Source organism: Melospiza georgiana, chromosome 6 (genome assembly GCF_028018845.1).
Source record: "Melospiza georgiana isolate bMelGeo1 chromosome 6, bMelGeo1.pri, whole genome shotgun sequence".
Lineage (NCBI taxonomy): Eukaryota > Metazoa > Chordata > Aves > Passeriformes > Passerellidae > Melospiza > Melospiza georgiana.
Window position 1 is genome coordinate 53,178,303 of NC_080435.1, and position 17,627 is coordinate 53,195,929.

General features: G+C 37.5%; 1 protein-coding gene across 3 annotated transcripts in view; it reads left to right on the forward strand.

The window, feature by feature from the left end:
* Nucleotides 1–17,627, forward strand: part of PPP2R5C (protein phosphatase 2 regulatory subunit B'gamma) — a 71,345-nt gene that overhangs the window by 17,728 nt on the left and 35,990 nt on the right. The window contains exon 1 of one of the 3 annotated variants that reach the window (XM_058025680.1): nucleotides 11,108–11,375. The exons of the other annotated variants lie outside the window; for them this stretch is intronic. Within the exon in view, the coding sequence (XP_057881663.1) occupies nucleotides 11,282–11,375 (94 nt within the window). The 5' untranslated portion in view covers nucleotides 11,108–11,281. Of the gene's footprint in view, nucleotides 1–11,107; nucleotides 11,376–17,627 lie in introns of those variants that run through there. 3 annotated transcript variants of the gene reach the window in all.

Here is a 17,627-nt window from a genome sequence, read left to right on the forward strand (position 1 = left end):
ATCACTGAAATGTTGAGTAGTACTGGTGTAGGCAATGTGAAATTATGGGAAAAATTATTATATTCTTTCCTCCATTCATCATTTTCTTAATACAATAAATTAGTGTTTCTTGAAAATGAACTCTGCTTCCCAGCCTGTCTGAATTACACTGCATTTCATTCAGATCAAATGAGATTGCAAGATTTTTCTCTTTACACAGATACTGTATTTACAAAAAGAATCTAAAATACTGTCCATCATATTAATTTAGCAGCCTATAGATGAGATGCTCTTTAATATATTTCAAGACTAAACTACTGCTTCATTGAAACTTCATTTCAATATATGAATTAAAATTTTAATAAGACTATTTAGCAGCACAGATTATGAATAATAAGTTCTGTCTTTTAAACTGACATAGAAGGTTCATGCACAAGCTGTGACAACCAGGGCATGAGTGACATAAGCAAAAGATACTAAATTAAAGTAGTGATTTTTATAAGAAGTTATGCATACAGAACCTCTTGTTCAAAGACTCAGACAAAAAGAATATAATTTGTTCCTTGGTCATATTTTAAATAGAGTGGTTCTAGTAGTGCCTGGGACTGCAGCTCAGGGATACCAGAACTGAGCATGCAATTAGAAGCAGTATGGACAGAGGTGGAAATGGGGAAAATGAGTGCAGATGGGACAGGGGAAAACTAACTCATCCTACAGTAGTGAAGGTGAAGTTTAAGATCTGTTTCTGCCTTGGCTCTGTTGCAGTTTAAACCACTAAGCCAGTGAAATGCAGAAGAATGTTGCTTGTAGTTGGAGGAGGGAGGAGTAAGAAAAAAAGAAAATTCTTATAAACTGTCTGAGGTATTTTCTCAGAGCATTCCAGCACTTTTTGACACAGTGTACCTATTTGTGAAGAAATGGTAGGAGTATTGTGCATTGTAATTGCCTTGAGTCTGCAATCACTCACTCCCCCATGCTCAGGTGAAAGGAATGAAAAGATCTTGAGCTTCTCCCTGGTGCTGTGTGTACGTCCCCAGGTTGTCAAGGGCCAGACTTTGTTATGGAGCACTGGTGCAGCTGTTGATCCACTGAGGGGTAGTAATTGCCACCTTTCACTAGACAAGGCAGTAATAGCTCTGTTACCAAGCTGTACCAATCTCCTGGCTCACACCAGATGTCTGCATAATGGCTGTGCTCCCTGCATGTGCTTACTCCTGATGTAATTCCAGCCTGCTGGCGTTGCTGAGGATACTGTTGGCCAGTCACGCTGTTCCTCTAAAAGATACAGAGATACTTGACTTAATGTGCATTTAGTGGGTCAAGTGAATCTGGGAAACTTTCATTTTGGATATCTTTGTGTGTTGTTTAATGTTTCTGTCTGGTCAGGAGTTAAATTGGACTGGCAGGCTATAATTTAAAGGACTGAAATGATTAAGACAGGTTTGACTTCTGTGAAGTGCTGGGAAGAACATAGTGTTCCTTCAGGTTAGCTGCACTTAACCAGCTTTCAAACTCCTGTTACTCATAACAGGTGGCTGCATTTCTATGGCTACAGTGCCTGGGGAACCTTTCTTTTGTCTGTAGTAGAGCAAGAGGTGTGTATTTTCTTACAAATGTTGCAGGGACTACTGTGTGGTGCGAGGTACTTTACATGAGACTGTATCTTAAGCACAAAATATAGAATGGGGTTGTCTTTGCATACTTTAAAGTCCATATGAGATATGTGGAAGCTTGTAACTGGTAAGATCTAAATGACCTGTGGTATTGGTGAAGTAACCACCTTTTTCTGTGCCACAGATCTGGAGATGAGGTCAGCAAATCACTTGAAATAGTGGGAGGGAAAGGAGGAGCTGCCAAGGTGGCTTTTCATCAAGATTTCTTATTTAAGAAATAGCTTTTTGATCTTCAGGCATGCTGCAAACTTTCTCTTGGGTGTTATACCAAAGTGCTGATGATAAGCTTCTGGAAATTCCAGCATATTTGCCCTGGTGACTGGTATTAGTGTGATATGATTTGTGTTCATTGGAGCAACTTAAGACTTATGTTATGCACCCTCAGATTATCCAGGAAATGGAGGACCAGGATAGCTCAGATAATGCACAAAGAAAGGGAAATAGATTATGAATTAAGGGATTTTAAGAAGAGAGCTGAATGTAGAAAAGTCTCTGATGTAATTGGTTTGTGGAACATCAAGATCCACATATGAGCAAAGCTGCAAACTAGTTATGCTCCCTGCAGCACAGTGCAGTGCAACCTGATTTGGTTGGGTAGAACAGGTAGCTCATCTGCCCACAGACAACCTAAAGTATCTCTGGAGAAGTGCTTTCAGAACAGTGCCACACATCTTGAAAAGATCTTACCTATTTTCACCAAAAAAAAAAAAAATCTGTGCCATTAAATTTGTGCTTTGTTGATTTCTGCTTATCCAGTTCTATTTGTTTGCTAACATTGGTAGTACAGGTACTTAAGTTACAGAAAATTGATTATTGTTTTAAATTGTTAATTGAGAAAAAATTACACTGGACCTAAAGATGTGTTTTGTTTTATTTTATTGTGATTTGAAAGCTTGCAGACTAATGCTTTGTTTATATCAAATATAAATGGCAAAGGGTGCTTCAGCCTTCAGAAACATACCAGTTTCTTAATTTTTAGTTCCCTAAGAAAGCAATTAGTAATTTAGGATATGTTAAAATCAGTATATTAAATATAAAATATTAGAATTACATAAATAGTTAAAATTGTTTAAAACTTTAAAAATGTGTTCTCTGGGAAATAAACAGTGTAAGTGTTCAATATTATTATGTAAATATATTTTAAAAGTAGCATATCCAAGGTTGTGCACACTTGAGCACTGACACAGTGAAGAGAGTTTGTGTTTTTTGCATGCTCATTTCAGCTTTATGAATTCATTTTTACATTTCTGGTAATTTTTTCATAGTAAGTGAGATTTCTAACTGTGCAAACAGGTGAATGTATTTGTAAGTTATTTTCCATGAATGTGCTAATTTTAGTAAACAGTAAATGTAGTAAACTGTAAAATAGAGAAATGACTGTACAAAGTGTTGAGATTTTTAAGGATACAGTCTGAATCATGGCAATATGTAAGAAAATGTCACAATGAGAATTTAAAAATATAATGTTAAAACACCCTAAATAGGATAAAATGTTTCATGCACTGTCAAATACAGTTGTGTCACAAATCTGACTTTAACCTTCCAGTAATACTCATTAAAAGCAATGTTCCCTGTCAGTTCTAGAATAACAAATTTGAAAAAATAAGTCAGTACTACTTAATATTCCGAACCGTTGCAAACTTTCCCAATGAACATATGTTAGTCATGCATATGTAAATTTGGGCATGATTCAAAAATATGCTTTTTTGGTAGCAATTTCATATATACTTTTTTAAAGCTGGGTAAAATCCTTTCACAGCCATATAAAGGCCTCTTGGGATGCAGTGTCATGATTCAGTTTGTGCATTTGGGATTGAAGTTTTTTGTTGGTTTTGTTTGGGAGGTTCTTTCAGATAAAGGTGAACATTGTTAGATACAACAAAGATTGGACATCAGCTTTTATTTTCAAATACAGTTCTCAATTTCTTTTAAAAGTTACTATTTGCCTCTTGGAGTTGGACTTGTGATCTCAAACATGTGGATACAATATTCTTATAAATGTTTTTATGAAGGTAGGAAGAAATGAGCTACATTGACAGCTGAGGAATGTGTAGTGACTTTTAGTGCTGAGAAGTATAGAATTGGTTTTTTAATGTAGAATATCTGCATGTGATAGGATTAAACAGATTCTGGTATTTGTTGTTTAAGATCTTACCACACATTTTGATCAGTCCTGGTTTTGATCTCCTGATGATGTCAGTTTCTGCTTTAGCATGGTTTCAACATCAGAAGTACCATTAGTCATATCTATTTGAAAAACCCAAAAACAACGCAAAAAAACCCTACTCAATAAAAGTGGGGGGGTGGAAAAGAAAGGAACATGACAGGTCATTTTTCTGAGCACATTTCATGCAGAGAGCATGGTTCTTGTTTTTCTTCAAGCAGAGACTTCAGAGCTCTGCCAAATTCTGACTCTGTTCTGTGTAAAAGAACATCAGGGTGGTGTCTCAACTTGTCTGCCTGTGATACAGGACTCTGATAGGGAGGCAAGCATTATTAAAGCTTTCCTAATGTTTTTAAGTTGTAAATGGCTGTCTAGGAGATAGCTCTGTTTTCATCATCTGTAAAATATTAAAGTCTCACGAATCAAAGTTGCAGAAGAGGTGATTTCAGTTTGAGTCTGATACCTAAAAAAACAATTGTACCAAATTTTGATTGATAAAACTGTTGAAACCATGAGGAAGGAGGAAAAAGTGAGAATTGCTCCAGAAGTCAGAAATGTAAAATTATTGTGTTTTTCTCAAGCACAGAGTACCAATAAGTAAGCAAAACTGACATCAAGTAAATGAGAAAGCAAGTCAAGTTTTGTTCTCGGTACTGCAGAGAAATTCAACCATATATGTTGATAGTTTCTACAAACTCTTATTGGAATACATTTAAATTTAAGCAGAGTCTGTTACCTGTTCATTTAAAACTAGCTTCTGTTTTCACGATACAAAAGAGACTGACTGGATGTGTGCCATATAATAGAATTTGTGAGAATCATGGCACTAATGGGCTGCTTTGGGGTTTTGAGGAGCAATTTTCATATAAGCTGCTGAAATTGGAGATCTCAATGTTTAAGATCACTTTCATTGCAGAAACCTACTCCTGCCACTTGTAATTTATTAGAGGATAAATATGCAGTACTTTGGCCTTTCCAGTTTAATTGTACTTCTTATGTGCATGCATGGCAATTCAGGAATTGTGTCCAGCTGCAAGGTGATAGCATTCCTGTTTAGATAAAAGTATTTTATGCAAAGTAAGATGGTAGATTAAACAAGATAATGCTGCTATAAAATATAATTTACCCTAATACATAATTCATTTAAAAGGCAAGACACTGAGGCAAAACAAATTAATTCTCATGGAAAATATCAATGAATGCAGTTTTGTGAAACAGATCATTCTCCTCTCCTTCATATGTGAACTATAGTGGAATAACTGAGTGTGCTAAATGCTGTCCTTCTGGTCCTGACTGTGTTTGTGCTTTCATAGGTTTTTTTGGCAGCCCATTGTTGTATTTAATATATTGAAACAAACAAAAAGTCTATAATGGAAAATACTGCAGAAGCTTGTTCTTTCCTATATGAGTATGGCTGAACGTGTGTATTGTCAGTGGATGTATGTATTGTATCATGTGAAGGAACTGGGGGGGCTCTTTGTCCTGTACTTTAGCAACTTTGTCCTTGAACTTTGACTTTAAAAGCATTATCAGTACTGCCTAAACACTTTCCTGTACTGATTTTTCTTGTAGATGTTTAAAATAATCATTAAAATGTCTGTGGTTAGCATATACATTTCTTAAACCAAAAGCTGACAGTCGTTTGGTGTTCATACAGGAACATACGATCTATCACTGGTTATAAAGTAATTAATATTTAAATATTTAGAAATTATCCTGTCTGAATTGCTATGTAGCATTTTAAAGATTAAGAAACATGATACCTAATGAATGAAGAACTACCAAAAAAAGAAGGTTGTAGAGGAAAAATACTTTGCTTGAGTGTGTGAATTCTTTTCCTTCAGCTAGTTTTACATGAAATCATAGGCTTGGATTAATGAGCCATTTTTCATTTCAACTGCCCTATCAAACACCTACTCATTAGTCAGCAGCTGAAAGTGTTAGAAGAATGCACTACATCTGTCACTGGCAGCATTTCCTACCCAACTTGTTTCCACTGAAGTTTGGATAGAATCCATAAAAATAGGATTTAAAATGTGGTATTGTCTTATTTTCTAGATTCTAACCTGTATCTGAATTCAATTTAGATCTCTCTTAAAATGCCTTTTATTATGCTCTCATTCACAAAAGGAACATTTTGTTCCATTGCATAGATCCTCATTATACTCAGACCTTCACATTTTTGCTGCTGCACTGAACTTCCTTCTTCTTAAGACCTCTAGAGATCAAACATTGAATTTTTACACATGAATATCAATCAGGATTGTTGGTTAACTAGCCTGGTCTCAAATTTTTACTCTTTAAATGTTATTTTTACACTTTATTTCTTGAAAGTGGTATGTGTGACCTATGTAATAAGGCCACAGACATCAGTGAGTTTGGTGTTGTTTTGGTGGATTTTGCACAGGGCTTGATTAAAGTAGTGTGCCAGTATTTGAAATGAGCTTCTGCTATCTACCCTAGGAATTACTTTTTTGTACCAATGCTATTTTAAAAACAGGTTTCTTTTAAGGTAATTGTCTTATACAGCTTTCTAAATTCAACCAGTATCTACTGGTTTTTCTTCCTGTCCCCACTCACAAAAATTCTTGAGTATACAAGATTGATTGAAGGAAAACTTGGCACTGTTGAACCTGTGTGCTACAGTGACTATGCAAATATTAGGAAATCCAGATAGAGACAGGAAATCCAGTCAGAGACATTTACCAATTCCTATTTAACCAAATTTTACTGTACTAGAAGGAGTGAATACTATAAATTTTTCAATGAGGAATTGTCTTTTGCCGTGCTTGAGTTATGGAAATTTTTTAAGGAAGCTGCATGACATTTCATATCCCTTTCATTTATCCAGGTAAGTATTTTTTCTTATCTCTGTATTTCTTTTGATAGCTAAGTATTAACATGGTGTTTACTGCCTCTGTTTCCCTGAAGAATTTCCTCTTGGCTGTCCTTGGATTCAGTCAGAACCTAGAAGGAGAAGCCCATATCCTTCTTATTGCTGCAGGTTCTCCTCCAGAATGTGTAGTGTCCAGTACCTTTCCTTCTCTAAAACAAAGTTACTGTCTTTGAGTAAGTCACTGTTCAGGGTTATGATGAGACCCCCATTTTCTTATAGCCTGACATCATTTATGAGAACAGTAAGTTTAGTGTAGGTTATGATTGGAGGAGGTGGGGGGAAGTAAACTATATTGCTCGTACCAGAAAAAGCAAGTCATGTTTATTCCTGTCCCTTTTTTGGGTGTCTGTCTGGTGGGCCAGATAATGGAATCAACATGGCTCAAACTCACCCTTTTCTCATTTTAACTGTGCTCAGTTTCCTAATCTGATTCAGCCATGCAGCTGCACAACCCTTGTACAGCAATTTCAGACACTTGGGCACCTGAGCCTCAGAAGAGAGGGGATTGCAGCAATGGCTCCTGTAGGTTTAGCTCAGCCTAGACTGCCATGGAACACAGTCTGGGTTAGCAGAAAGCTAACCTGACAATAGTGGCTTTCTGTTGGTTTAGGGAACTACACCAGCTCAGCTGTGGGTCTGATGAGAGCAAAATATTTTCAAATGTAAAGCAGAAAGGAGTGCAGGAAGGGGCCCCGCAACAAGGCTGGCTTAGGTTGATGAGGAATAGCAATTTCAGCAATTGTGTCTTTAGTAACCTTAGAGCTCAGACTCAATATCTTCCCTTCCTCTCTCAATCAAAAAATGAAAACTCATACAGTCTGAGAGGTAACCAAGCCAAGTGTCTTCATATAAGTAGAAGTTTGTGCAATTTTAATTATATTATGTTGTTGTTCCTGCCATTAATTCAGTTAGAGTAGTAGGTGGTGTAAAATGGAAATAAAGGCAACCTTTGGGCACGTGAATTTGCTATATGTGTTGTGGGCTGATGAGAAGCAGGGTGAGTGGTTGTTTTTAAAATCAATACCCCAAATGGAGTGTTTGTTTTTGAAAAAGTGGCACATAGCCTCCAAGTGTAAAAAGTATTCATTAGCTATAATGCTGGATCCTAACTAAAGGATCTGCTTGTAAGGCCCCTTCCAACCAGTTATATCCTGAGAACTTTATAGGATTTTTCCTTCATTCCCATCATTGGAAAGTTGGAAGTGATGAGCAGGGTTTAGAGGAAACCTGGAATAGCTACAGTCTCATTACATTGTCAATATGGTTTTTTGTTCATTTAATTCTAAAAATCGATAGCTGAAGTTAATACTGTTTTTCATTTTCTTACAACAGAAATGTCTTCATAAATTTGTTAAAGTAAGCTCTTCTTCCTCCCATTGATCTTCATTAGCTCTGCTCCACTTGCACTAATATTCTTTCTCTTCCATTAGGAAGTCAATTCCTAACTCAATTTTCTTTGCAATTTTTTTCCCAAATGAAGTTGCTCATAATAATTCAACTTAAATAAATATTTTCCTTTGGTGGAAAATCAAATATTTTAAAACTGAAACAAAGGGAGTGTATAAAAACCTCCTGAGCAGAATGTACTCTCAATTTGTACAATGGTGAGAAAACTGCAGATGTTGTTAACCAGCAAAAGGTCTAATGAAGACCAAAGTACTTCAGCTTCACTAGTGTCCTGTCAGAATTACACCAGAAACACACTGGTTTATGGGTATTTTAACCAGTTTCTCTGGGTTTTTAAAGTACTGGACTCAGACCTAACAGAGTCCAGCAAAAAAGAAGGAATGAGAACATTTTTGCAAAAGAAAACTTCCTGAATGTGACTGAGTCCTATCTGCCAATAGTATTGCTAGTTCTGTGAATGTCACATTTACTCTCTAATGAAGAATTTTCTAGGGGGCTTGACTCTTAAACCACTACCTAAAATTTGCTAATGAACCTCCAACAATAAAAGTCCTGCTTATGTGTAAATTAGGAAATGCCACTGTAACTAATGTTCCCTTTTTGCTCTGTTGTGAAATTGTGTCCATGGCCACAGGGACAGCCTTCCTGTCTATTTAATCTTTGCAAGCAGTTCCAGAGAGACAGAGGCAGCAGCTGCCCATTAAAGCAGACATGAGTAGAGAGGAGTGATAGAGCAGCTGTTCTTAAATATATAGTTACCAGAGAAACTGGAATTTTTAACCTTATTTTTGCCACTTTGTACTGTGGTTTATTACTATAAAATAATCTAATTCTGCTTCAATATCAGGAAAAGAAACAGAATTTGCTACAAGATCCTGCATGTGAAAATACTTCAGAAAATACCCAAGTTGTTTTGTTTTTTCCTTCATCCATCAAAATCTTGTAGAAAACCCTGTTAAAGGTCAGTCTTGGTTTTAATCTAGTTTTTTTAAAGGCATATGTCTATGGTAGTTTTTTATTTTGAAAGGCTAAAACTCACATTGAACTTGTTGACTTCAAAGGTCTGTTCCAACCTTGATGATCCTATGATTCTAAGGTATACTCAAGGGATATATAGATAAAAAACATGACATTTTTGAGGATACACCTTCCCTGGTTTTGCCTACATTGTAAGGACAAAGGATTTGAATCTTTGTAGTCTCAGAGAAGAGGTCTAAAAAGTTCATGTGGCTTGTTTTGATGTTGTCAAAAGCAGGATGAACTACATTTATGTCACACATTATGTTTGGTCATTTTTTAAATTACTAGAAACTTGGCAGGTTTTTTGTTTTTTGTTTTTTTAAGTGTGCTTATTGTGAGAGGATTTAATTTAATTTCTAACCTAATCTTCTTTGAGGTAGAATGCATTTACTGTTTGTAGTGAATGTAGAAAGATTAATTCCTTCCACCTCCATAATTATTCTTTAAAATACTTGGATATTCTCAGTCAAGTCCATTTTATTTAAAAACAAACCAACAAACAAACAACCTACACACCACATCAAACAGGAGCTTTATTTTTTTAACTAAGTAATATTTTAAAGATTTGTTGTCTTTGGGCTTTCTCATCAGGTTTACATCCAGAATGTACTACTTCAAATTGGGCCTTGTCAGCAATCATTAAATCCAATTGATTTCTTTGTGTGTCTTATGGATGATATTCTTCTTTTTTATATCCCAGTTAGTCTTTTCCCTTCACCAATTGAATAATATTCAGTACAGCTCTAACTCACCTTTGACAGTACGTTATTGTAGTGTGATGTTATTTTTCTAACCAGGTACACATATGCCCTATAATTTGTTTTTATAACAATTTTTCATCAGCAAGTTACTTAATCAAAAAGTGTCCTCTGATGTGCACCCTTTTTTTTTCTTTCTTGAGCATATAAATTTTTCTTTCTTGAGATATAAATTAAGACAGTGTCATAGATTCAGTAATCTGCATACTCATTTGCACTAGTATGTGACATACAATATTTGGGCAGAAGGACAGATCTGGAGACAGCACAAGTAACAGTGCCAGTTTCTCTGAACATCACTCCCAGCAGACAAAATGGTCCTTCAAATAGCTCATTGTAAAAATAAATGTGCAAGTCTCATATGACCAAAAAAAAAAGGCTGCTCACAGTTTTGTTGTAATTACCTTAAATAATCAAACTAACAAGTTCAGAAATTGTTATGCTATGCCTTTTTTATTGTACTTCCGAGATTATGCAGGAAAACTGCTTCCATGTGCTTATGTATTGTTTCTTAGTAATTTTCTTTACTTTTCATTAATAGTTTTAAAAGTTATTTATAATTACTGATCTTTTTAGAAAGGAAAACCAGTATTGTGCAATATCCAAATTTAGAAACATTAACATAAACTGAAGGCAGATCCATTTCTAGATTGATAGAAGTATCCAGATCAATTTCTAGATTAAAAGACATATTCAGCATGAAACATGAGGTTTTCATCTGCTTGTCATATATATGCATTTTTATTTGTTATGTACATACTAGTAACCAGTGGTGAAACAGTGCAAGGAATGTTTATGCGGTTTTATATTTCTAAATCTCAGTAATAATCTAAGGACCTGTATCTTACTGTAAACCTTTTGTTATGGCCCTTGAAAGCTGAAGTTGTAGATATTACCCTCAGTGCTGTGTTTTTCCACGGTTAAATTAAACATTGGTTTGATAATCCTGAGAAACCGTACTGAAGGAAAGGCCGAGGAATGAGGAAAAATAAAACTGCATGCGCTCTTTCTAGCAGGTGCTACTGAATATTATCGAGGGGGCGGGGGTACAACAGCAGCAATGAGATCATCCTGGCAATAATAAAAAACCCGAACCCAACGCGGCAGGGCCGTCATCTCCGCAGCCGCTCCGCCCCTGCCGCGGGCGGCGCGGGGCCGTGGCGGGCGCGGGGGGAGCCCCGCACCGGCCGCGCTCATTCGCGGCCTCCTCGGTGTCATTTGAAGTTGCAGCCGTCGGCCAATGGGGCTCCTCCCGCCCGCTGACATCACTCCCCAGCCAGTTCCCTCCAGCTGCAGAGCGCTTCAGTTTCTGTCTTTTTTTGAACTAAAATGGAGGCTGGTTTCTTGCCTTAAGGAATACAGTGCCGTGCCTGCTGGAGCCTAGATGTTGACATGTAACAGAGCTGGCAGCAGGATGGTGGTTGACGCAGCCAATTCCAATGGGCCGTTCCAGCCCGTGGCCCTTTTGCATATTAGAGGTGAGTTATTGTGCGTGCGAGAGTGAATCGCGACCCTCTGACGAGCGAATAAATGGCTATTGTGGAGCTCGGAGAAGGGGAGCAGGAAGTCCTTTGTAGCTCAATCCCTCTCGGTTTGTTACAGCCGCGGTAAAACCGGCGGAGAGCAAAACCCATTTTCTGTTAAGTGTGTTCGGGGAAGGTTTAAGAATTCATGGTGGCATTGCATACATAGTTAAAAGCAGGTTTTACAGCTTTCTGCCGTAACTCTCCCATCCCCCTTCCAAGCTGTGCTGATGTCAAAGGATGTGAAGTCACTACCCCAGAAAGGTACTGAGGGGGGCAGGGAAGAGCCGAGTTATCCCTATAGCGTTTCTAGAGAATAAGGGCAAACCTTTGGTGTGCTTCAAAGCCTTTTTTTGTTTGAATTGTTTGGATAGAGCTGCCTTAATGTGCACTGCAGCTTGTGAAAGAATTGGAAGTGTCAGAGAAGGAGGGGGGAAGGAGATGTGACACTTACTATGAAAATATCCTTTATGTATTTAGAAGGCATTTCCTAGAAGAGATGCGGTTTGGCTTTAACAAGCAAGCTCTTGTGTGCCTGCCGTGCTGTGCAGTTCTGAATGTTCAGTTCTTCACAGAATGTGTTCTTTTGGGTGTATAGAACTATTGCAAATTACATTTTCTATAATTTGAACGTACATGTTGGTATGACGCTTCTGTACAATCGAGTGTGTATCTCTTGTTCTGTATTTTTTACGTAGTAAAATTTTGCATTGTGTTGGGGGGCTTTGGGTGTATTTTTTAGCTGGCTTTTAAGCAACCAGTCCTTTTTTTAATATCTGCTGTAGGGTGTTTCTGGTTTAGAACTTTATGAAGGCAGAACATGTATTAGCTGGGATGAGCACATCTTGAACAATGGTATTTATATGCAAGAAACATAGCTTGTACTGTTCTTAATTCTTTGCTTCTCAGCTTTCACTGGCATAGGCTAGATGTCAGTACTAGAAAGAAATTTTTTTTTCATTAATATTCCATCCATACTCTGAAAAAATTTTTGCTTTGGAAGTTTATAAACCCCAACTGTTCAGAAGTCTGTTCTTTTAAGTAGGAACATGGGTGTTCACGTATTTAAAAATCATGATTTCTCTTTAACTTTTAAGAGAGCCATAACCTGCTCTGTCTGAAGTGGCAATAGATGAATTCTAGAAAACTAATTTTGATCTGTGACTGGGGAGGAAATGCAGTAAAATTCCATTGATTTCAAATAGGGACTATGCTTGTTGTCAAGGGAATAAAATGGAGCTGCCTGACCTGTGGACAAGCCTTTGCTTGGCACTCTGTACAAATCATCTTCATTTTCAGATAGGTGTTGCCTTTTGGAACAGGAAAAGCACCACCTTTTAAAGGTTCAAGTTAGAAAAACAAACAAAGGTTGGAATCAGAATGATGAAATATTGCAATGATTTTCCTTAATCCTTTGTCTCAATATGATAACAAGGTTCTTGTCATTGAAGTCCTTATCCTGCCTTTGCTCCAATAATACATAATTGTGGAAACCATGGATTTTAAGAAACTCTCTGAAATTTATTTTCCCAAGACCTACATTTTTGGTGCACTGAATAATATAGTAGTAAAGAAGAAGTTAAAGGGTCTGTGGTTTAGGGTTTTTTGGGTGATATGTGTTTTTTCTGTTTGGTTGGTTACAGTTTTTCAGTGGATTATGAGAGTAGAGTTTCTTGTAAGCAATTAAAGAATTACTGGGAGATTGATTGTTTTTCATTTTTCAGGTGGCAGGAAATAGAATGGGTTTCTGATATTATAGCCCAGAGGAGTTGCTTGACACTGGGAGAGCAAAGCATCTCTTTCATGCACCCTGAAGTGTGCAGAAATTCCTTTGGGTTTTTCATATGTACCTCAGAAGTTCCTTTGGGTTTTTTATGCATACCTCATGTCATCAGCTGTGCTGATGCTACCACTACTGATGCTTCCAAAATGAAGCCTGTCAGAGCAATACATTCAAAACTCTAATGGCAGTAAAAATTAGCTGGTAATTCTGAAGGCTAATGACACATTATTACTGTTTGTCCCAATGCATGCTGCTTTTACAGTTGTCCTTTTGCATCATCTGTTGTAATATAGGATTAAATTTCTAGTAGAAGTGTTCCTCTTGGCAACTGTAAGAGCTAAAACTTCAAGGTCAAGGACAGGGGGTAGGGGCATAAGCCCCTTGGGTGTTTCTCATAGATATCGTTTGTTGAAATAGAAAAAAAATTTCTTAAGCACCAGTTCCATAAATTTTTTTTACATTTTGAGATGGTGTAGGTACCATATTTGAACTCAATCTTGCTTCTAAAAAATATATGAAGCCTTGTGGACTAAACTGTTAGTACTTAATTGAAAATAAAAATTGCAATCTTGCTTATAAAGTTAATTCCAAAGCACTTTCTGTACCTGGATCATATGAAATATGTAATGCTTGCAGAATAAAAAGGAAATTTTTAGCAAGCAACAATATCATGCCAGACATTGTTTGTCGTGTGCATCCTGAACTGTAAGGAACTTTGTTGTCTGGGTTGCTTACAGCTTTACATAAGCAACACAGTTGGAAAAAGATGCAATTGATTTTTAAAAATTATGTTAAAGTCCTGTGAATAGGAAATAAGAATGTCAGAATTTTACTGACTGCCGTTGCTGACACTGTTGTGTCCAACATCACCAAAGGAAGGAGCAGTGGGTACTTGTAGGGTAGGAGTGTCATGGCCACAAATACCCCATCCTCCAGCAGTTCATTTGGCTGCCTGTACTCAAGTTTACCTTGGGTATGGTGCAGCCACATAATCCTGAGTCAGAGTGCCGTGGAAAGAGCTGTGAGCATGTTGGGGTTCCCCTTTGATTCAGGAGCTGGCTTCAGGCTCAGGCTGTGGCCTTGGTTGTCGCCTCAGCTGGGTTGCAGCTGTGTGGTTGTCCTGTCATGTGCCTCGTTGGTCTGCATCCTGGTGTGTTGACTTCCCAGCTTGGTGTCCCTCTGCACTGAGCATTTGTTCAGCAGCCACAGGACTGTCAGCTGAGCCTGCTCAGTGTCAGAATAGCTGCTCTCTTCATTCAGGTACTGCAAGACTGTGCTCTTTGTCACAACTGTAGACTGTTGGCAGTTGTTCAAGAGCAGTGTGTAGAAATCAGAAATGCAGGTGACTTTTGACCCACTGGTGGAAAAAAACAAGCACCAAAAGATCCTAATCCACGCTAAATGCAAGTGGTGTGGCACCATTGCTGTGTGTTATCTGCTTGTGCTGAAGTCATTGCCTCAGTGAGAGTGGTTGGCCTGTTGGGGTAGTGAGCCTTCAGTCAGCAACAGGCTCTCCTGGGGATCTGAGCTATGCTGCTGCTGCCTTGGTCTTTCTAGAGTACAAAGGTAGCTGAACATTATGCCCTTGAATTGATTGTCACTTATTGCCGTCATCAACTGAAAACATAGTGGTATTGGAATGATATAAGGCTTCAAGGGAAATCACAATTTCAGTTTAAGCAGCTGTTACAGCCATGGAATAACTGCTGTGGTTTGTGATCTTGGATGGAGGCTTGACCTTGTGAAACCAATGCAGCTGAAGGAACTCAGCATGGGATATTTGCATGGAGAGCTCCTTTAGGATCTTTGTGCATTGACAGGCCACTTGCAATCAAGGTGACACTAAGACAGCACAGAGAGTTATTAGGTATCATGAATTTAGCACTTCTGCAGCAAGGAGGGAAGCAGGTCTGGATGGTGTTTTCAGGCTCCATATGGAGCCCTTCCATCACCCCAGGGTGATGGAAGTGAATTCAGGGCCCTGAGCAGATGAGCCACAAAAACAAGGTGAGGCTTGGGGAAAGGAAACATTTTGATTTCCATCTCAGCACTTCAGTCAGAGAAAGCAGCTGTAAAAGCTGCATGGATTAGGACAAACAGTAAATGTTTGCCACTAGACTTCAGAGCTACCAGTTCATATTTACTGTTGGGTGTTCAAAACCATAACTATAGTACAGCGTGTAGTAACAGGTAGAAAATAATAGTCATTCATTCTGTAGGCAGAATATGAATTCTCAGGGGGGAGGAGATGTTTTTCATTAGGAAAATGTGTTGATACCAGTGTTGATGACAAAAATCCCTTAATATTGTTTTGTCAGAGCATAGAAGTAGCCCAGATGCCAATGTCTCCATGAACTCAAGACATATTTTGAACAAAATACATATAAAACTCTGTTCTGATCTGCAGTGGCAGAATTAGAATATAAAGATTACTTTAATGGCTTGGTTGCTGACTGGCTGGGACTGGTAATGTCTGTTCATGCTTTTCAAAAGTTATTTTCAAGATGTTTTGCAAGACATACTGAAAATTGTGTGGGAAGAAGGGTGAGAACACTGATACTATGTTAACTCAAACTGATGCTTCCTGTAGGCCATAACATGTTTCAAATATCTCATTGTCCATCCTTCTCCTTTGCCTTCCAGAGCAGCAAATGTTTTTTGATAGATTTGACTTGTCATTATTGAAGTTACTTTAGATTTTGTGCAAGATGCTTTGACTTTTTTTCAAAGATGATTTATGTTAACTTTGTCCATTTTTTCTGTGTGCTCCTTGTTCATCTTGTGTGAGGGATCATGGAAGGTATTTCAGATTCCACCTTTACATAGTGTTCTTCAGGGCAAAAAATGTCAGTGGTAGTGTTTCTGTGATGTAAATATCTGAGTATTTAGATAGAAATTTGCATGTTCCTCAAAGGTGGTGAAAGATCTTTGTTTAGTTGGGCAATTTATATCTTAAAGGAGAAAAGCTTGGCACTTTCATTTTAGAAAGAATCATTGCGTGTTTGTCATGAAAAATAATTGACCTGAAAATACTTCTGTCTAACCAGAGTTGCTAAAAACTGTTGCTAGACTGTTGCTTTGCAGGAATTGTGTCTGAGCTAAAAGAAGAATAAAAAATTATCCATTCTGTAATTAAAAGGGAAGCAGAGCCCAAAGCTCTCACTTCAGAAGTAGTACAGACCAGACTCAGCCCACGGAACAGCAGCCATTTACCTCATGATGTACAAAGGAGGCTGAAGGAACTGGATTTGTTTGGCCTAAAGGAAGGAAGGTTAAGGGGAGATTTGATCCTCAACTAACTGATGGGAGGGTGTAGAGCACAGAGCCATGCTCCTCTCAGAAATCCACAGTGGGGGAATGAAAAGTAACCAGTATGACTTGGCAAACTCTGGAGATTGCAATTGTACACAAGGCGAAAATATTTTCACCATAAAAGTGGTTAAAAGCTGGAACAAGATTCCAGAAGGGGCTGTGAAATCTCTGTAATTGGAAGTACTTTGACTGGAGAGCAGCTGGGTTTATGTAGTGGGGGATTAGAGTAGCAGAAATGACTGTCCCTTGTGGTGAAAATTATTCTATGATTCTGTCATTCTTTGGTTCTTTTGGGACCAAAGAATTATTGACCTTGCTGTAGCATAAAAGAATTACAATATTAATTTAAATGTCTTTTTTTTAATCCAAGTTCAAAGAACAACATTCTTACTGTAAACTCTCTTTATGCCCCTTCATTTCTTTTTAGTTACTAAGGCAAACATTTTAATACTTGGTGCTAGCATGCCTATTAGTAGTACTTTTACTTCTGTTAAAACTCACAGTTTTTGGTGTTAATGGTGTTTTAAATTATTCTTACCATGTTTTAGCAAACTGTTAAAGATGGGTGACTGGAACTGCATGCAGTATTAAAAACACTGGCATACTAAAAGAATGTTTTATTCATTTCTAAATCTTCAGTTAGAAGCTCAGCAGCAGCCCATACCTTCTGAATAAGATAGAACTAATAAATGTACGCAGACAGCTATTTCACCCACATTTCTTTACATTTATCAGCTTTTGGAAAGCTCTAATAGGTTGAATTAACTTGCTCAGTACTGTGAGATTTTTCTCTAGCCTTCTTTGACAAGTTTGAATTGACAATGAGCACAGCTTTTAACAAACTGTGTGACCTTGCTATTCATCTTCTGTGGTGTTTATGAAAATGTTGAACAGTGTCATTTCTAACACATCCTTACAACATGTTTGTAGTAATCTTCCTGTATTATAACAACATTATGTTAAAAATACAAAAATCCCAGGATAATTGTCACTTACCAAATTTCCAGTACTTTCCAAGAACTTGATGCATTTCAAGCATGTGCTGTGCCTTTACATGTGCTGAGTTTGCTTTTTTGAGGGTAATAATATTTTATTATACTCTGAAACTAGCC